The sequence below is a fragment of the Sceloporus occidentalis genome, unplaced genomic scaffold (assembly GCF_023333645.1).
Source record: "Sceloporus occidentalis isolate IW3139 unplaced genomic scaffold, rSceOcc1.0.p SCAF_4, whole genome shotgun sequence".
Taxonomy (NCBI): domain Eukaryota; kingdom Metazoa; phylum Chordata; class Lepidosauria; order Squamata; family Phrynosomatidae; genus Sceloporus; species Sceloporus occidentalis.
In genome coordinates, this window is record NW_028316984.1 from 47,049,625 (window position 1) to 47,071,568 (window position 21,944).

At 41.4% G+C, this 21,944-nt stretch overlaps 1 protein-coding gene across 1 annotated transcript in view; it reads left to right on the forward strand.

Annotated features, from left to right (window-relative positions):
- The first annotated feature begins 2,983 nt into the window (after positions 1-2,983).
- Positions 2,984-21,944, forward strand: part of ACVR1 (activin A receptor type 1) — an 89,158-nt gene continuing 70,197 nt past the window's right edge. Inside the window, exon 1 of the mRNA XM_089519980.1 lies at positions 2,984-3,310. Coding sequence (XP_089376106.1) covers positions 3,303-3,310 — 8 coding nt within the window. The 5' untranslated portion in view covers positions 2,984-3,302. The remainder of the gene's footprint in view (positions 3,311-21,944) is intronic.

Below are 21,944 nucleotides of genomic sequence, written 5' to 3' on the forward strand. Positions count from 1 at the left end.
CTGATACGCCAGCTGCGACCCTTCCTGGGCCGGGAGGACCTTGAAACGGTGGTACATGCTCTGGTAACCTCTCAGTTGGATTTCTGTAACGCGCTCTACATGGGGCAACCCTTGTACCAAACCCGGAAGCTTCAATTAGTGCAGAATATGGCAGCTAGGTTAGTCACTGAATGCCCCAGGACTAGCCACATAACACCCATTCTGCAAGATCTTCATTGGCTGCCCATTCGCTTCCGGGCCCAATACACGGTGTTGGTTATTACCTATAAAGCCCTAAATGGCTTGGGCCCAGGGTACTTGGAGGACCGCCTCTCCCCATATAATCCACCCCGCACTCTCAGATTGACCGGGAAGCAATTGTTGAGGGTTCCTAATACGAAGTACATCTCGACTGCACAGAGGGCATTTTCCATCTCGGCCCCGCAGTTTTGGAACTCTCTTCCCGGCGAGCTCCGCTCGGCTACCTCCCTTGACCTGTTTAGGAAGAAGCTGAAGACCTACCTCTTCCAACAGGCTTTACCCCATGCGTTGTGACATGTGTTCTCCCCCCCCCATTACACTGGCACTTTTAAGCTAGTTTTTGTTGAGGTTTTTAATGTTTGCATTTTTTTAATCGTGTTTCTAAATCGTGTTTTAAATTTGGTGTAGTTTCGTGTGTTTTTATGATGTGGATACTGTTGTAAATTGTACATTGTTTTGTGCTCTTGTTGTAACCCACTTTGATCTCTTTTGGAAAAGCAGGCTATAAATAAATAGTATTATTATTATTATTATTATTATTATAGTAGGGGCCCCTAAGCCATGTATCGAGTTGCAACCTCCAGTCCTAGAGGGGTTCACACTCCCCTCAAAGGACTGTGTTCGCAGTCTGGGGGTGCTTCTTGATCCATCACTTCAGATGAGGAATCAGGTGAATGCAACGGTCAAGAGCGCCTGTTATCAGCTTTGGGTGAAACGCCAGCTGCACCTGTTCCTGGATCCAGGGGATCTTGAAACTGTAGTACACGCATTGGTAACCTCAAGACTCTATTTTTGCAATGCACTCTACATGGGGCTACCCTTGTGCCTAGTCTGGAAACTCCAGTTGGTACAGAATATGGCAGCCAGGCTGATCACAGGAACAACCAGGAGTGTCCATACAACACCAATACTGAAGTCACTCCACTGGCTGCCGGATAGTTTCTGGGCACAGTGTTGGTTATCACCTTTAAAGACCTACATGGCTTGGGCCCAACTTATTTAAGGGATAGCCTGCTTCCATATAATCCGTCCGGTACACTCAGGTCCTCTGGGAGAAATTTATTACAGCCCTTGAAGACGAGACTTATGGCGACCTCCCAGAGGACATTTTCTGCAACCACTCCCAAGTTATGGAATGGCCTGCCAGATGAGATCCGTCAAATCACTAATTCAGACAGCTTTAAGAAAACTGTTAAGACAGTTCTCTTCTGACATGCCTTCCTGGACTAAAATACTCGGCCACACAAGACTCACCCACACAAGACTCCCCCACACAGGTGATGACTCAGCTCATGTTTATTGGCTATTGGTATTGGTTATTGTTTGGTTTTAACTGTTGAATTTTTATCCTTATACTGTTTAATCCTTTTTAAGGGGGGGAGACATTATGTATATATTGAAGTATTTTAATCTTTGTACACTGCTTTGATTGTCTCAACAAAAAGCGGGATAGAAATAAAAGTTTTATTTATTTTAGTTTTTATTTGATCATGCCCTATGCTTTTCTTGAAATAGCCTACATTTTGCAGTACCTTATCCTCTTTTGCAGTTAGGACATCTGGTCACCCTGATAAAATGGCAAAACCAAGGTTTGCTTATTGGAATTTATATATTCAAAACATATTCTCAAGACATGGATGGTTGAATCTATGGATAAAAAAATGTGGCTGACTGTAAAAGCTCAAAACACTCATAGAAATATAAATTCATGAGATGTGTAATCCTCTTCCATGGGGAGGACCTTCTGGAATCCGTCCTTTACATAAAGTTGAAATAGAGGACAGGGCCTGGAAAAGAAGGGCACCTTGCATTTTATTTAAGGGACACCATTTTACTATGCCATTGCGTTTAATGGGATTTGAGCATCCTCAGTTTTTCTTTTGTGGGCCATAGTGGGGGCCTAGTTGGAGAAGCCCTCACGCTTCCCCCCTTTCCTTTCACTCTCTCTAGAGGTATGAGATGAGGACCAGATATGCAAAGGAGGACAAAGGACTGCAAAATGGAAGACCTTTAAAAATGTATAACATGACCAAAGAAAACCTAAAAACACTTCTAGAAAAAAAATAAATCATGCTTCTTAGTCATGCTCAAAATGGAAGACATTCAAGAAAAATGTAAGACATGCCCAAAGAAAAACGTTCAAAACACATTTAAAATAAACCGATGCTTTCTTAGTGATGCTCAGAATGGAGGATCTTTTGGAATGTCCCTCCCTGGGCAGAGAAGGCTGAAAACACTCATAGAAAACACAGATAAAGCCATGCTTTCTAAGCCATGATCAGAATGGAGGATCCTTCCAGAATAATGGAGGCCATGCCCTAATAATAATAATAATAATAATAATGCTTAAAAAACCACTCATATAAAAAAAAACACCCTCATCTCATGTACAAATATAAACCCATGCTTCTTAACCCTGCTCCAAATGAAGAGCCCTTTTAGAATGTCCTTCCTAGGCAGAGAAGGATGAAATGTAGGGCAGGTCTTGGAAAAAGGAGGACCCCCCTTGGGTTGGGGGTGCCTATATGTCCCCCTTTTCCCTTGCAGCAGGGGTAAGCCTCTTTGCCTTGGTGCTCCTTCTTTGCTCCAAGAGGAAATGATGCTGCTGCTGGTGGAGCCTGGTTTAATTACAGCTCCAGACAGACTCTCATTGGAAGAGCAAGGAGCAGCAGCAGCCATTTCCTCCTCCCTCCCTCCTTCCCTCTCTTTGCAGCTGGATTGCCCCTCCTTCCTTCCCTCCTTCTTTCCTTCCTTGTCTGGGACTTGGGGTCCTTTTCCTCTCCAGCCAACTTTGCTCCAGCCCCACCAGGTCCCCTGTTTTTTTTTCCCTTTGGAGGAGATGCAGCCCTGCAAAAAGCACTGATATAGAGGAGCTTGGGAGGCCTCATTGCTTCCAGTGCTGCTGCTGTTGTTGTTGCTGCAGGAACAGCCAAGCCCATGGAGTCCCTCCTGCTTCTCCTCTTACTACTCCTCCTCTAGCTCCACCGTGGATCCCTTAGTACTTCTGCTACTACTACTACTACTGCTACCACCGCCTTCCCAGCCTGCCTTTGTTGTCTGCTATGTGGAGGTAAGATGGGGGCTGCCCCTCTCTTTTTGGGTTTTGAAGGTCAGGGTGGCCAGGTTTAAGTCCTTCTTCTCCTCCTCCTCCTCCTCCTTTGCAAGGACTTGTCCTCCATTTCAAGGCTTCTCTGCCCAGGAGGGGTTCCAAAGGGTCCTCCATTTTGGGCATGACTAAGAAGCACAGATTCAGACTTTGTAGATGTTTTGTGTGTTTGTGTATAGTGTTTTGAGCTCATTTGTTTTGGCCATGTCCACTCTTTCCCCCCGAAGGTCCTCCATTTTGAGCAGGAATATAAATTCAGACTTTATAGGAGTGTCTTGAGCTCATTTAATTTGTACATGTCCTCCCTATTCCTCCTTAAGGTCCTCCATTTTGAGCAGAAGTATCAATTCAGATTTTATAATAATGTTTTGAGCTCATTTAATTTGCACATGTCCTCCCTGTTTCCCTTGAAGGTCCTCCACTTTGATCAGAAGAATACATTTATGTGTTATAGGAGTGTTTTGAGCTTTTTGTTTTGGGCATGTCCTCCATTTTGAGCAGGACTCAGAAGCATGGATTTACATTTCTAGGAGGGCAGGGCGGCCAGAGGTGTGGGGGTCCTCCTTTTCCAGGATCTGCCCTCCATTTCCACCGTCTCTGCCCAGGAGGGATTCTTAAAGGTTCTCCATTTTGAGCATGAGAAAGATAAATTCAGATTTTATGGGAGTGTTTTGAGCTTTTTATTTGGTCTTGTCCTCCCTTTTTCCTTGAAGGTCCTCCATGTTGAGCAGAAGCATGACTTAAAATTTTATATGAGTGCCTTGAGATTCATTTTGGTCATGTCTTCCCTTTTTTTCCTTGGAAATCCTCCATTTTGAGCATGAATTCACATTGTATCGGAGTGTTCTGAGCTTATTCAATTTGGTCATGTCCTCCCTTTTTCCTTGAAGATCCTCCAGGACTCAGAAGCATGAAGGTTTTATATCAGAAATAATCCAGTTTGAGACTGCTTTAACTGCTCTGGCTCAATGCTAGGAAAACCTGGGAATTGTGGTTTTGTGAGACATTTAGCCTTCTCTGTTGGAGAGCTCTGGAACCACAACAAACTACAGTTCCCAGAATTCCCAAGCATTGAACTAGGGCAGTTAAAGCAATCTCAAACTGGATTATTTTTGCAGTGTGTTTTGGCCCCTAGTTCAAGATGAGGTGGAACAAAGTCATCCTTTTAATCTAGTGGTTCCCAAACTTTGGTCCTCCAAATGGACTACATCTCTCAGAATTCCTGGCTTTTGGCCAGGCTGATAGGGGCTTCTGGAAGTTGAAGTCCAACATACCCAGAAGACCCAAGTTTTATATCTGCTGCTTTAATCCCAAGCAAACAAGGAGGGAAGGAAAGATGGAAGGAAGGAAGGAGGCAGGGAGAGAAGGAGGAAAGAAAAATCTGTAAACTTTCCATAGTTTCCCTCCTCCTCCTCTGGCTTCAGTCTTCAAAGGAAGGAATGTGGGATTCATCTTGGGATGCCTGCAGGGCAATTGTGGTTACAGATGTTCCTCATTACTTTGCCAAGTGGAAGCCTTTCCCCTCTTCATGCCATAACCTTTTTTTGTTGAGAGACACACAGGAGAGAGAAGAGCTTGGGAAAATCATAAATAAAAATGGCGAGTTGATATGTAATTTATTTTGAGCTGAGAATGCTGCTTTTTATTTTTATAAAGTGTGGTTTGGTCTGGACCATGTGGACTTGAGACTGGAGGCGGTTGATGCCTATAAAGTCCTGGAGATGGGAGTTTTCCTATCAAGTTGCTTCGCCAAGTTGTTTTCTTAAAAATGGCAACCCTATGCATGACTTTGCATACTTCAGCTTCATTTGCCTGTGCTGCTGGGAAACTGTGCAAATGCTAATGTGCATTAATAGCTGTTAATCTGGTTCTCTGAGGAACGTCTAAGTCTTTTTTTTTCTTTTTGGTTTGTTTTATTGTCCTCTATGGGCTTGTGATTTCAGCTGTATTAAATGTATGATGTAGCAAAAGTATTAAAAGAAATAGTTTGCTGCATCATACTACATGGTGATTGGTGCTTACCTGGCAGCCTTTCCAATATTTTAGTTAGGAATATGTTGAGATATGAAATACTTTGGTCTTTTTAGGAGTTGTATGCACAGGAGATTCAATGTGGTGTAGTGGTATGAGCTTTGGACTATAATTCTGGACAGCCGCGTTTGAATCCTGTTGTATGACCTTGGGCTAGTCACACACTCTCAGCCTCAGAGGATGGCACTGGCAAGCCCTCTCTGAAGAAACTTGCCAAGAAAACTCTGTGATGGGTTCATCTTAGGGTTGCCATAAGTCGGGAACAACTTGAAGGAACACAGCAACAATAACAGCAGTGCATAGTAGATCTGTGCAGTAGATCCGCATATTCTGTGACTCTTAGACCTCATGTGCTCTAGTTCTAGAAGTTTATTATGGCTTTTGTGTGCCCATATCAGGGCCATTATTTTCTTTTCCTTCCCAGCAAGTTTACCAACACCAATTGCCCACTGATTCTCCTTACTCTATGGATGTGTTCTTTATACAGCCACATTTTAAATGTTGTTAACTGGAATAGTTCTGTTTCACAGTAACACACCTTTTTGGTAGGTTTTGGAGGCAATAGGCCACTTGGTCAGATGCATTTCATGCTACCTTAAACAGATTATTGTCTGCAAAAAAAATTGCTTACAACATTTTTATACTGCATTTCTGTCATAGTGTTCCCAGACATACTGGCTCTTTGATCTTTATAAGTCATCCATAGTAATTTGCATTTTGTTACAAGTCTGTACTGCACTTCTTAAAGACTAGTGATAATCTGTAAGCATAATGAAAGCAGACATGACATAGTTTGTTTCTCTGCATCTTAAGTAGTCAGCCTTGAGTAACACAGGTTAACCCTGTTTCCCTTAACTGCTCCCTCATTAACTGAAATGAAAGCTGTTGACAGTTTTCTTTGCTCTCGCATCAACGACAGTGGTCCAAAATCTGTTCTGTGTATTCTTTTGATAAACAGTTGGCCCTCTCTAGTCACAGATTCTTTACCTGCAGATTCAAGCATCAGAGCTTGAAAATACCCAAAGAATAAACCATTTTCAAAAAGCAAACCTTGATTTTACCATTTTATATATGGGCCACCATTTTATTATCCATTGTATGTAATAGGACTAGGAACATCCATGGATTTTGTTATCCACAGGGGGTCCTGGAACCAAACCTGAGTGAATACCAAGGGCCCACTGTATAGAAAAATGGACCTGTGTAGCAATATTGTTCGTCACGAAAATATTTGCTGTATATAGTGGGCCCTTGGTATCCATTGGGGTTTGGCTCCAGGACCCCCGTAGATACCAAAATCTGTGGATACTGAAGTCCCATAACATACCATGGCATAGTAAAAGGGTGTCCCTTATATAAAATGGCAAAATCAAGGTTTGCTTTTGGGATTTTTTTTTTTAATCCTTTCAATTTTTGGATGCTTGAATCTGTGGATAAAGAATGCAGATATAGAGGGTAGACTGTATTCATTTGCAGAGTGGGGTTAAGAGACAGATCTTACTATCTGAAATACATAGGTTTGTTTTGTACAACTGTAGTTTACATCACCTAGAAAAGCTGTGGACTGCTTGCTCCACACTTCAAAAGGTGTGAAGATCTGGCAGACTTATCAGTCTGTCTGGAACATGTAAATCTGTCTGGGAAATGGGTAGCCCTCTAGCTAGCCACAATAACTCTAGCTGGCATGGCAAGTGGACAGAGACAATGGGAGCTGTAGTGTGGCAGATCATAGGTTTACGCTGTCTGAACTGCACCAGCATACTTGGGATATGGGGGGGGGGGGAATAGGAAGGATCTGAATTAGGACAGGCCCCACATTTTGGTACCTGGCATGTTTATAACTGTACAATTCATAATGGGATGTCTTATATTTAAGCCTTATAAAAATGAAGAGGATCATGAGTTTAGTGGGCTTGTAGACAAGAACTTCTTGACGGATTTTGCCCTGTTGATTAAATCTGTCTTTCTTTTACTCTGACTTATGGTGATCCTCTCATCAGGTTTTCTTGTTGATACTTGAGGAGATTAGCATTGCCTTCCTCAAAGACTGACTTTGACACACCCATAGGTGTCCATGGCTGAGAGGGGCTTTGAACCCTGGTCTCCCAAAGTTCTAAGTCTGACACTCAGACCATTACACCGTGTTAGCTTCACTTTGCTATTAAGGGCTCCCAAATCCTGTTGTCTGAAAGAGCTGCCTCTGCTGTGAATAAACAGTATTCTGGTTTCTTGCTACTTAAAAGGAATCTGTCTCTTTTGCCCCTCCAGAAACACAACAGCCGTGTGTTAGCAGACACAACGCAGTGCTTTTAATACTGTTATCATGCCAGGGAGACTTTTCATTATACTATATTACAGTCATGACTACCTTTAGAAAACGGTTGCATGTTTTGGCTACACACTGAAGATGTTTCATTCATAGTTTAGATTTGGGCCTCTCAGTCGAAATTAATCTGAGTGCAGTATATGCACTTGCTGGCAGTTGTTCATATTCTAGATGGCTTTCCTTGGGTTGTACTTCACATTGTAGAGCTATTGTATTTCCCTAAAACTGGACATGCAGTATCTCAAAGTCTTGGAAGTGCAATGCATCTGTTGTTTAAAGCCATTATGGATACACAGTCACAAAGATTGTGATACAGCAGGTGTATTGTGGACTAGGAGATGGAGAACCTTTGTCCCTCAAGATGTTGTGCACTTTGGTGGAGTTGTGAAAGATTTTGTGCCCTGGCATGCATATTCAATATAAATTATGACTATCCTTGTGCTCTGCATATGCTTTGGGCTGCAAAGCCGTTGCTCATGTTATCTGTAAATTAACACAATTGATGGATACCAGGTTAGGAAAGTGTGCTGTAAAGAAAGGTGAACCATGTAGGTTTCTTATTCTCATTCAAGTTATGAATGTGTTTGTTGTTGTGTGCCTTCAAGTCATTTCCAACTTAAGATGACCCTAAGGCAACCCTATCATAGGGTTTTCTTGACAAGCTTTTTCAGTGGTGGAGTAGCTGTCCTCTGAGGGTGAGAGTGTGAGTTGCCTAGGGTCACCCAATGGGTTGACATGGCTAAGCTGGGATTCAAACCCTTATCTACAGACTCATAGTCCAATGCTCAAGCCACTACATCACACTGGCTCTAGCTATGTAGCATTTTAAAACTGATGAGGTATATGGTTGGGTCACTCTCCTGAAATTGTATGGGATAGGTCTTTGTGTTGATATTTCAGTGTAGAGATGTTCTTTGGCAGGCTTCAGTGCTTCACAGGAAGTGCACATGTACAGACAAATCAAACAAAGCTATATTGGAAATGGCTTTCAGAGTGGGTCCTTATGGTCATGTAAACTTTCTCTCTTTTACATAGTGTATATTGAGACACTACAGCTTCTGGACAAAAATTTGGATTTGGGAAGTGTCCATGTCATTGAAAGGACAAAGGTTCACGTGTCACCTGGGCTCTCATCTGTTTTGAATATTTAAATGTTCACATGTGCAACCACAGGATGCAATGTTTGGAAAGCTTGTATGAATTAAGTGCCTTTCTTTTGGATCTCTGATTACTTTGGAGAAGAACTGTATACTTTGTTATGCCAAAGCTCTGTCCTAGTGTGGATTCATGCAGCTTGCTTGTTTTGTTGTTGTGTGCCTTAAAGTCATTTTCAACTTATTGACCCTAAGGTGAACCTATCATGGGGTTTTCTTGGCATGTTTCTAAAGAGGGGTTTTGTCATTGCCGTCTGTTCTCCAGACTCATAGTCCAATGCTCAAACCACTACTCCACGGCATGCAAGCTTTCCATGTGGCTACCATGCACATTGGTGGTCTTGTGAATTGGACCTTGCAAGAGGATTATGTTAAGAATTTGTAGCAAGCTGCTTCATTCCATATCTTAAATGCTTGGAAAACATTTTTGTTGTTTTCGTGTATCTTCGGGTCATTTCTGACTTATGGTGATCTTAAGGCAAACCTATTATGGGGTTTTCTTGGCAGACACTGTGAAGTTAAAGGGGTGTAAACTATTGCTGGAAATCCCAAAAGTTTTTTTTTTTGAAGAGCCTATAAAAATAGCAGTTTTTAAAAGTGTTATACAGTCGTCCCTTCCCTTATGCGGGGGATCCATTCCGGACCCCTTTGCGTAAGGGAAAAACGCGGATGCTCAAGCCCCATGCAAATGAATGGGGCTCGTGCCCATGGTGGCACGGTGGCAGCACGTGCCATTGCTTTCTTCCAGCACGCGGCTCCCTTCCTTCCGGTGCAGCTTCCAGAGTATGCTGGAAACCGCGTAAAATGCACCCGCGTATAACGCGGGCACACTGTAGTGTAATCTTGCTTCCACAAATAAGCAAAGTGTTGTGTTTCAGTGGAACTTATAGCACTAATAGCTTTATTAATGTAAGAATTTTCATGGATACAAAGCTTTGGACAGACAGACAAGTGTGAATTTTGAGCTACGGGTACTGTACAAGCATTATTTCACACACACCTCACACTACTGTCAATGTATTCTTGAATCTGTGAGGCTGAGGCAGAGAGTGGCTGGCTTATTCATTGATACCCAAGCTTTTTGGATTATGTTGTAGAGGTGGGTTTTGTTTTGTTTTTTGGTGGTTTGCTAATTTCTGGAACCATCTTACAGAATTAAACCCTTTCTTAATAGAAACTGTTACTTTTATATTGATGTATTCAGTGGAAATAATGGTAGTGGGGTTATGTTTCCCCCAGATGTGACATATCAGCTACCTAAAGTTATAAATCTTTCACAATTCCTACTCTGGTGTACTCCTCTTCCCACAATTATCCTTCTTAGTGTATAGGGTTGCATCCAGCCACTTCACTCTCCTTTTGTCCCTCACTTTGCCAATAATCATACCTTTGACTTTATTCTTGCCTCTGACATTTACCACCATCCCTTTTGGCCTTCCCACTGTCCCACAGATACGAAGTGCAAGTGCATTCCTCATGACAGCTTGTGGTTGATAGCCAATATGGTGTAGTGGCTTGAGTGTTGGACTACGACTGAGGAGACTAGGGTTTTCAATTCCCAGATCAGCCATAAAACACACTGGGTGACCTTGGGGAAGCAATACTCTCAGCCTCAAGGGAAGGCAATGGCAAACCTCTGAAATAATCTTACCAAGAAAACCCCATGATAGGTTTTCCTTAGGGTCGACATAAGTCAGAAATGATGTGAAGGCACACAGTAACAACAACAGCTTGTGGTTGTCTGTAGGAAAATATGTCTTGGAGCTGGGATTACATACTGGGTGGAGCATACAAGCCTTTCCCCCTCTTGTGCTGTTCCTGATGGTTGTTCAAGTACCTTTGTGGTGAAAATATATTCAGGCCAGTATGAGAAATACTGAACTGGTTGATTCTTTCATGGGCTTCCACTCTTCAAAACTGCAGAAAAGTTGTAGAGGAAAATGGTATAGGTTGCTTATTAGGAGTTACTGAGCATTTTCTCAGGTGCAGCAGAAAGTTAAAGGAAAAACTAAAAGTACAGCAAATAATTCGTAAAGAAGGTTAAAATAGATCAAGGATGTTACTTTTCATTAGAAATGTTGGTTTGCAAGATTGATTTTTAGTCATTTACATGCTGTTTTATAGAAGCTGTGACATAGAAAAGCCAATTTTTTTGCCAGTTCATAAGGAATCCTAGTTGAGCATGTGCGTCTGTGTCTAACCTTTACAGAAATGTATTTAATAGCTCCACATTCTTCCTATCAAGCAGATGGCTGATGGTTTTTGATGTCCTGGGCATTTGGTGAAGGTGATGTCAGACAGATTTGTTATAATAAATAATAATAAATAAAATTTTTATTTATATGCCGCCCTTCCTCCGATCAGGGCGGCTTACAACACATTAAAATACAACAAATTAAAATATACACTAAATAAAATACACGTAAAAACAAACCAACAATAAAAAGCCCCATAGCCCAACCTCTTGGCCACGAAAGAGGAGGGAGGCCCACAGGATATTTATTCGGGGAATGCCTGTTGGAATAGGAAGGTTTTAAGGTCCTTCCTAAATTGGGCCAGGGTAGTAGACGAGCGGAGCTCTATGGGCAGCGCATTCCAAAGGGCTGGGGCAGCTATGGAAAACCTCCTCCGAGAGGTGGAGGCTAACCTAGAATATGTTGCTGACTCAGTTCTTGTTGAAGAAATCTCAAAGCTTACACAGGAACTGTTTTTGAACCATGATGTGTCCTAACTTCTTCTCCTACTTTCTTCCTAGTTCAAACACTTGTTTAAATAAGAGAAAATATTAAAAACTTTTTTGAACTGACTGGTAATCTTGAACTTTTGAACTGATAAAACTCTGGTATTATTAAAACATTTTACTGTAGATTAGAATGGGGTTGTGCACATGGGTACTCTAGGACAGTAGTTCCCAACCTTTGGCCTTCCATTTGTTTTGGACTTCAGTTCCTAGAAGCCCCAGCCAACTTGGCCAGCAGTAAGGAGTTGTGGGAGCTGAAGTCCAAAACTTCTAGAGGATCACAGGTTGGGAACCACTACTAGGATAACTGATATTTTGTAAAACATGGGGGAGGCAAAATACATTCTTCCAGATGTTGTTGGACTGAAGCTCCCAGCAGCCCTTTTCAGCATGCTCAGTAATGTAGTTTGCCAACATCTGAAGGACCCATTGATTCCCAACCAGTTGTTATAGACTCTTAAGTTGTAATAGACTCCAAAGCTGATTGAGGAATTGTGTAAACTGTCTTGTATAGAGCAGCCTTGGGAACCCAGGGTGTATGAGGAAGCAACATCCAAACTGAGCTGTCCATATATGTTGTTGTGTGCCTTCAGGTTGTTCCAACTTATGAGGAGAACCTATCATATGGGTTTCTTGGCAGGTTTCTTCAGAGAATTGCCATTACCATCCTCTGCAGCTGAGAGAGTATGACTTGCCCAAGGCCACCAGTGGGTTTCCATGGCTGAGCTGATATTCAAACCCTGGTCTCCAGAGTCATAGTCCAAACTACTATACCACACTGGCTTTCTCCATGAATATGTGTACTGTAAGCAGGAAGTGTTTGAACAAATTAACCTTGAAAAGTAGTGGCAGTGGCTGCCTTCTTGGACCTGCCAGGTCAAGTGTTGCTTTCTCAGATATTTTTTTGTCCATAGTGTGACTTCATGTTGAGCAGTAAACATGTCTGAATCAATCCTAAGGTATCTGGAGGTTTTTGGGTCTGTTTCATTCTGTGCTTGGGCTGGGAACACAATGTATTGGCTGCCAGAGAATTCTTCTTCCCCAGATATAGGAAGTTGCTGAATTTCTTGAAGTATTCACTTTGTTTTGAGTTGTCTGTTTGTCAGTTTGGCAGATGACTGCAGAGGCACCTCACTAAGAGCTCCAGCAACAGGTTTACACCTTGTTTCTTCCATTAAGTTCATTGTTACCATTATCATATAGCTTTTAAAAAATAATTATTTAATTGCTGTGAGGAACAATCATTGCTTTAGTGATATAGCTAAAACATTAAAAAGGAGCAGACAAAATCCTGGTTGGAATAAGAAGAGAGGAACCCTCTAAGCTCGTGTCATTAATCACCTGAAAGCTAGGAGAGCAATCTCCTTTTCAGCAGCCATTCAAAGGCCAGTAATGAGGAAGCCAACCTTACCTGCCTGGGAGGAAGTCCCCAAACTGGACTAATTTAACAAAAAGCTGCCAGCTTCCATACATGTGTATGGGAATCTTGAGTAGGCTAGGTGATTCATGTTGATTGTTAAAACAAAGGCTGATTGGAGTCCAGTGTCATTTTCATGCTCTTAAGTATTTATTAGAGCCAGTAAATGTCTTCCTTAGATATGATTTTTTTTAAAAAAAGATATGTTGAATGTAAATTGGACTTTGACATGATGATTTCTAAAAACATTTAGTTGATCAAAGATGTCCCTCCTTCCCTTGACTATGACATTCAGTATTTGTGGTTTCTGCTGTTAGAGTTTGATGTGCTTGTCCGTCTATCCTAAATAGGCAGGTATTTGACAGAATAGTCCTTTTCATAAAGAATAGCAGGTTTGGAGCTATATTAATGTCACATGAGCTGTGTTCAATAGATCTAACAACTTGTTCTTAAGATGTCTTTATTCTTTAATTTCCCCCAGATCTCATCCTGGTAGTGTTAATTACTTCATTGCACCAAACCATCAGAGTCAATCTTGAACAAAATTGTCCAGACGTTGGATGGTGTGATAGTGATGTTCATACTTCAGGTTTACACCTCCTTTCCACACAAATGAATGTGACATTTTTCACCACAAAAAGCTCACTTCTGTGGCCTGAATAAATTATTCATGGTAAGCATAAATTCATAATTTTGATCTCTTCCCCAATTCTGCCACATTGGAATAACTTATTACAGTGAGCCCTTTGTATCCTCTGGAGTTTGGTTCTAGGATCCCCCCTGCCCCCCCGGCTAATGGTGTCCCTTATATAAAATGGTAAAATCAACATTTGGTTTTTGGAATGGGGGGTATTTTCAAGCTATGGATAGTTGAATCTGTGGATGCAGAAATTGCGGATATGGAGGATCAGATGTATTCTGCTTTGGCTGTTCATGGGATAGGGTGAGGAGCTATGAATGGCACGGATTCCATCATTTGCCTTTTGTAAGAAGCGTGCTCAGGATACTGAGGATGGCAGTGGGTCCCAGAACAGATCAAACCTGAACTCTTCCTGGAAGCCAAGATGACTAAACTGAGGCTGTTGTACTTTGTTCACATCCTAAGAGATGACTCGCTACAAAAGAAATATTGCTAGGAAAGATGGAGGGTATTAGAACGAGAGGTAGACTGCATGGATAGACTCAATCAAGGAGGCCATGGCTCTGAGCCTGCAGGATCTGAGCAGAGGGGTGAGGATAGGGGTCTTTGAGGTGTCTCATTCCCAGGGTCACAATGAGTCAAAGGTGACTCAAAGGCAGGTAACATCAAGAAAATCAAAATGAAGATTTCAGTGCACATGACCTGCCTACTCCATTTAAAACTAGCCTTTTTAGCTATAAAGACCAGCATGCTCAAAGAACAACAACAACCATATTTTTGGAATCAGATGTCTTCTCTTTGCATTCATGGCCTGTGAGCTTCTGATGCTTCTCCAGACTTAGCATGTACACAACGTAGGCCCTGGGTGAGAAGCGTAGCCTGCCAGGTGTTGCTGAGTTGCTGCTCCCAGCAACCCTAGATGGCAGAGCCAGTGGTGAGCTATGCTGGGAAGTGAAATACATAAACATATAGGTTGTGGTTTTCAGATTCTTCTAGATTATTTTGTTTGAGCTATTAATGAAATCTGGAAAGAGCTACGTTCAGGTAAAAAGCAAGTTGTGCTCAAAGCCAGAAGAAGAAATGATGCAGGCTGTTGACTAAATATCCATTTTATCAGAGCAGGAAGTGGATTTGAACTTTTGATCTGTTGACAATGGCTGTCGTGGTAAGGCAGTATAGGGAAAAGATAAAGAGCAAGTTTGTTGTTGTTTTGTGCTTTTGTTGTTGTTGTTTCCAACTTATGGCAACCTGCAACTAAGGCAAACCTATCATGGGGTTTTCCTGGCGAGTTTCCTCAAAGGGGATTTGCCATTGCCATCCTGAGTCGGAGAGAGTGTGCCTTGCCCAAGGTCACCCAGTGGGTTTCCATGACCAAGCCAGGATTCAAACACTGGCCTCCAGAGTGGTTGAATTCAAAGATATAGCCATGTTAGTCTGTAAAATCTGTACGTAGAGAGATCTTGTAGCACCTTTGAGACTAACTGAAAGAAAGAAGTTGGCAGCATGGGCTTTTGTAGACTAAAGTCTGAAAACTCAGGCTGCCAACTTCTTTCTTTCTCTTAGTCTCAAACGTGCTACAGGATCTCTACATCCTGGTCAACAAAGTCCTAGTCTAACACTCAAACCACTACCAGGCTGGCTCTCCAAAGGGCAAGTACTAATTATCTTTTGGTTTGCGTTCTTTAAATAGCCAGCCTGGTTCATGTAAGCATTTGGAGCAGTGACAGTGACAGTGCTTTATTGTTTCCCTGATCTAGTATATTCTTTCTTTTTGAAACTACCCTTTCCAGTTGGTGACTAATAAACAGCTCATTGTCTGATTTACTCCTCTGGCTTTAGGCTGCAGGATTCTAAGAACAGTCAGTCTGAATGGAGTAATCAGCAGGACCTGGCACTGAGCTGTATTTTTACATAGGGCAGGAACCAGCCTTGGCTCCATCAGTTGCTGGAATTAGACTGGGGGAAAATGGTGAATGGATATCTTGACCTTTTTCCTTCTTTAAAAAAATCACACACACACATTCAAAGTCCAAATAGGAGTTGTTTGTGCTCCAATTAATGCTTTTTGTTGCTGAGAATTAGGAGTGTCCTGCCCTATCAACTCTGCTCCTTGGGTTGAAAAGTTGAAAACTTTCCACCCAAGAATGATTAAACTGGCCTCTTTATGAAACTTTCCCATATTTTTGGCTTCTTTCTGTGCCTTGTTTTAATCTGCTCAATAAATTTGTATTTTACATCTTGCCACAGGTGAAAGGGCAACTGGCAATGTGGAGTCATGCTGAAAGGGATTAGTTTATGGAAAAACTATAAATGTGTATAGACACATGTTCCTTGGTGAATTTTAAGTGTTACATCATGGCGAGATGGTGATTAGGAATGATCTCTGTGCTCCTTTTTTATTTTTAAAAATGTAAACTGTTTTTTTTTTACCTTGTAGAACAGGTTGGCAAAGTGTGGTCCTTGAGCCACTTAAGGCTCAGGAGAAGTCTTTTTCTAAATCCCAAAGATGGTGAAAATCCCCTCCCCCTCCATATCTCTGACAGACATTGGAGAGCATTTTCTTTTTGTGGGAGCAGATGTAGCCCTCCAAGATCTCCTAGGGGCTAATGAAGTCCCTAGGTTTATACAGTTGCCCACCCCATAGCAACATCAGTGCCAAGTAAAATTCTGACATTATACTGATTTTGTGTAAGATCAAAGTGCTTTATGGTCTGTATTGTGTTTGTCCTTGAAAGAACTCTGAGGAATTGCATGAGATCCTCCATTTTAAAAGTAACAGCTATGGCTGGGGGGAGCGGGACATTATTTAACATTGAGGTAAAGCATGAACACAAACTATGTTACATTAGGTGTTAGAAGTAGCTCATCTGTGCCCCCCTCCCCAATAATGTGTGTACAGTGGGCCCTTGTTATCCGCTGGGATTTGGTTCCAGGGCCTCCTGTGGATACCAAAATCTGTGGATGCTCAAGTGCCATTCGATACAGTGGCATAGAAAAATGGTATCTCTTATATAAAATGGAAAAAAAATCAAGGGTTTGCTTTTTGGAATTTCTATATTTTTAAAGCATTTTCAAGTTGTGGATGCTTGAATGAGTGGATAAAAAAACTCCATGGATAAGGAGGCCTGGCTGTATCAAGATTCTACCATAGCTGATTATCCAGGTTCCTTGAAGACCACTTTTTAAACTGAACTAGAAAATTTTGTAGTGAAGTGGATTTTCTGGAAGGATTCCAGTTTTTATTTAGGTGCCCTAAATAGAACAGGATACATTTTAGAATGTTTTAGATTAGGCAGATTTTGTGTCATAATTTTCCATCCTGCTTGTTCTCTCCACCCCCTCCACCCACATTTGTGCACACTAGTTGCATATAGGTAGACTATGTGGGAGACTTGAGATATTTTTCTGAGGAATAAATGCCTGGAAAAGAAAGAATTGCAACTCTGCAAGTGGTTTGTTTGTCTGACTTATTGGATGAGCTCAGAACTTAATTACTGATCCAGTGTGTGCTACCTCTGACAAAAGGTGAGAAATTCTGGGAGTTGTAGTCTGCTAGCATCTGGAGGGCTGCATGATTCCCACCCCTGCAAAACAAAGGCATTTGTTCTATGTTGGTTTTCATTCTGCCTCTGTTTTACTGTGGGATAAATGCTTTGGTCCATTCACCTAATTTTTTTTTTTTTGTATGATTTGCCAATATTTTGTTTTGGTACATGGGTCTTTTCATATCATTGCTATTCACTAACACAAGATCATGTGTGAATACCTTCTGTTTTTACATAGGAAACCATGTATACATATGATACAGTTATATCACCCAGGTATGTTGCAGCTATCATTGCTGGTAACCTTGTTATGTTTGGTATCTGATATTTGCATTCTGCAATTATTTGTAGACTTCACAATATTAGAAAAAAATGGTAAGGTAAAGTACTAATATTTGTTGTGAACAGGATGCAGTTGCTATTAGTAGGTCTGGTTTGGCCTGTGTAAAGTACAGAGCAGTTGCTTTAATATGGCAGGGTAGACAAGAACTGTTTTATTAAGGTACCAGTGACAAAGTCCAGCCATTTTACAGGAAGAGTAATAAATGGCTATACAATTATGAGGCTCCATAGCACTGATCATTAATATGGCTCCTATGAGTGGCGTTGATGTGCATTATATAGTAACCACACACTAAATATATACATTAAGAGATGTTTGTTGTTGTTAATTGCCTTCAAGACAACTTAGACCAATTGTGAACCCTATGTATAAAAGGCCTCCAAGTCATTCTTATCCTCAACCACCCTGCTCAGCTCCTGCATATTCATAGCTGTGGCTTCTCTGATTGCATCTACCTGGAATGTGTTTTTTCTCTTTTCCTACTGCCCTCCACTTTGCCAAGCCTTACAGTCTTTTGAGTCCTTTCTTCTCATGATATGGCTAAAATATGATAACCTCAGTTTAGTCAACTTTGCTTCCAGAGGGAGTTTGGGCCTGATCTGCTCTAGGACACAGCCGTTGGCCTTTGGTACTAAAAGATGAGTTGGGGGGAATCAAAGGCTGGATACTTATGGGGTTAGTAATACTTGGATTTGCCAGAACTCTGTTTTTGACTTGTGGAGCTGGTGAAGTGTGTGTCAGGTTCTTCTAAAATGTGGACATGGGAAGCATGATTTTCACACATTTGCAAGTACCAACAAAGGCGGTGGCAGCAACAGGAAAATAGATGGCTCTGTCTTGTAATCTACATTTGGAATTTGGTTGTGCACTGGCAGGGATGGGGTGCTTATGTCATAATCATGGTTTTGTGTTTTTTGGGGTGGGTAATGTATATATGTATATAACAGTCTGGTGCAGAGCAGGTTGAAAGCCATAAAGCAGACTGAGAGCATGCCGAGGCATCCTTGTTACAAACAAAAACATGTTATAACATTGGTGTTCTCTAATTGTGCTCGCATATGGCTGAGCTGCTGGTGAGAACAGGCCCTTAGGCCTCGTCTGAGCTGCAGCTATAACTGAGTCATGAGATCAAGTTTCAACACAGCTGTCTGTCCCTCTGACCAGGCTGCTATGCTACTGTAATCCAGAGTAGCCTCAAATGGTATGTAGTTTCTCTCTCTCTGTCTTCTCTCTCTTTCTCTCTGTTGTGCATGTACTTTCTTCCTGGTTCATTCTGACTGCAGGAGTCAATTGTGTTGTGTCTGAAATTGTTCACTTGCACGCTCCCTGTGGGCCCTTGGTATCTACTGGGGTTTGGTTCCAGAACCCCCTGTTGATACTAAAATCCATGGATGCACAAGTCCCACTAAATATAATGGTGTAGCAAAAGGGTGTCCCTTACATAAAATGGCAAAATTATGGTTCGCTTTCTGGAATGTATATATTTTAAAAATATTTTCAGTATGTAGATGGTTGAATCCATGGATACGGAGGGCTGACTGTACATAATTTTGAGCTGTAACATTTAGTATAGGTTTAGAGTCTGAATTTATAAAAGCAATGGAAACTTTGCCAGAGCTGAACAAAAGTTGTATGGGGACGTTTTGTCCTTGAACTCTCTCTCATCTTCTACAGTGTTAAACACACTGCATGTACTTTCTTCCTGGTTCATTCTGACTGCAGGAGTCAATTGTGTTGTGTCTGAAATTGTTCACTTGCACACACACACACACACACACCACACCACCCACAAACCAACTGTGTTATTATGAAGAATAGATAGATACTTATTCTTCTGAATTACTGTTTTTCATTAATCCTGAGAAATATCTTTTCAAAATGGAATGTGTTCCAGATTTCCTGTGAAAATACGACTTGTGGCCTAGCTAGCACCTTATTTGAAACTTTCAGTCAGTTCTCTGTTTTACTTGTCATTTGTTTTCCATGCTTTATAAGTGACTTCATAATGTGGGAGTTTGGGAAAGTTTCTGCAAGGAAATGGTGATACTAATTTGGACCACCATGTTGACTAGTAGCTTTTCAGATTCTGCAGTCCTTTTGCCAGGCAGATCTACCATATATACTTGATTATAAGTTGACCTCATGTATAAGCCAAGGACTGGTTTTGGGGCCAAAATTATGGAGTTTGCCATGACCCATGGATCAGTCAAGGGTACAAGTTGGAGACTTCTTCAGTGTGTGTATGTCTGCTTGGCTCAAGAGAAAAAGAAACTTATCTTCACCGCATGGGGAAATTTGAAAGAGCTGTTATCACATTACCATACTGACCCGTAAATAAGTCAACCTGGGATCTTGGGGTCAATTTTTAGGCATAAATTTTTAGACTTATAGACAAGTATATACAGTAAGTTGGGCTCTTGCCTGGCCACCCAGAAAGAATTTCCATGATCTCTTTTGCCACACTGGGTAACTGGTGTATCAGTAGTGCATTCACACATTGTGTAAATAGACAAATATCCTTAAAATAACGAAGTATATGTGGGAACTCTGTATAGGCCTGGGTTGGCAGCCATGTGCATCTGAATGCTCAGGCTGCCTTTACATGAACTTGGCTTTTACCCATATTGAGCTGCTCTAAGATGAGCAGTTCTACTCATTTTCATCAGAGTGAACATTGTTGGTTGAACTGATGCTTTGACTGTTCTGAGGAACCAGCCATGCTGTGGCTGAAAGATTATGTCTTGTATTCTGTATCACATATACCTTACTTCCATTGTAGACTTCATCTGCTTGCGTGGATTGAAAGAGTGCAAAGTATCCAACTTCTTAGAGTAAATGTGCCAGAGTGGCAAAAATTGTTAAAATGCTTTTGATGTTGCGCAGTGCGTGAGGCAACATGTCAACATTTGGCACCAGATTTTCCACCTTCATGACTGTAGTCAGCAGCGTGTGAGCTGAAGAAACACCTCTCCCTTTCTGAATGAGCAAAGAGACACTGTAAACCTCTCTGCAATGAGGCTTTTATTCTTAGAAGAAGTTCCACTGTGTAGGAGATTATCACATGAAGGCTTACTATCACTAAAAAGTCCCTAAAGCACAACGGTGCAATCACCAGTCACACTTGTCCCCCATGATTAAATCGTCAGGGAGGTGTCCCACTCCTCTCCCGTCATCAAAGCGTTTGTGCAGCAGCAATTTCCCCAATAGCGGAAGTTCCCGTTATTGGGGAAATGGCTGCTGCACAAACGCTTTGATGACGGAAGAGGAGTGGGATGCTTCCCTGACGATTTAATCACAGGGGCAAGTGTGGCTGGTGATCACACTGACACGCTTTATAGATGATTTAGCGACATTTTAGTGATGGTAAGCCTCCGTGTGATGATCACCTTAATGTTTGAGGTCCCTCTTTTTTTAAATTATGAGGTTGGTGTGCTTAAAGCGCTTACCTTTGCAAGAGCTGTATAAGTTAAGTCAGCTGTCTTACACTGCATTCTCGTAGCTTTTGCACACTTGTACATGTGTGTGCACAAACACACGGGCGCTTTTAAGAACCTTTTAATTGAGACCAGGCAATAGGAAGGTAATTTATACATCCCTAGCATTGTCGACTTGTGTAGCAGAAAAAAACATGTCCTACATCAGTTTGTGTTGGCTACAATGTTTCTTAAGGATAGAGGATGTATCACAACCCTTTTCAGTGGTGAACATTATTTTAATACAATACAAAAATATGTGGCACCTTAACAAAATTATTATGGGGTGAGTTTCATGGATTATATAGTTGATAATATCAGATCCAGTTACAAAAACAATGCAGTAATTTTTTGTACTGTTGCAATTTGCAAATTTGGCTCAAGAGAAGTCCTGCTTTTACAAGTTCGTTGTATGACTCATCTGTGTTGAGCTGCCAGCATTTATGGAATCTCAGACTAGAATTTAAGAGAAGTGTTATGCTGGACAGTGTCTCAGGCTAGAATTTAAGAAGAGAAGTGTTATGCTGGGCAGTGTCATCTGTCAGCAGACTATATGGAATTGTGTTTATGGAAAACTATTAGAGTAGGATAGCCTCTAACATATGCTTTTGATTTGAGCCAAATAAAGCATACAGCTGCACTTCATTTGATTGCTGGTATATCTCTGTGGGTAGAAATGGAAAAATATTATATTAGATTTCAATAAATTCTTTCCCCCCCTTTTTACAGTAGAATTCTTGTAAAGGAAATGCTTGAAATGGTGGTATACCTTTATGCATATAGTCAGGTAGACTGCATATACCTGGATGAGAATTTAGTTTTTCTATCAAGTCAAGGTTGGCCCTACACAAATATGCCAATGTGCATTTGTCACCTACTGAAGCCAATTTTCTCTTGGAGTTATTCACAGACTACATTAGGCTGGATAC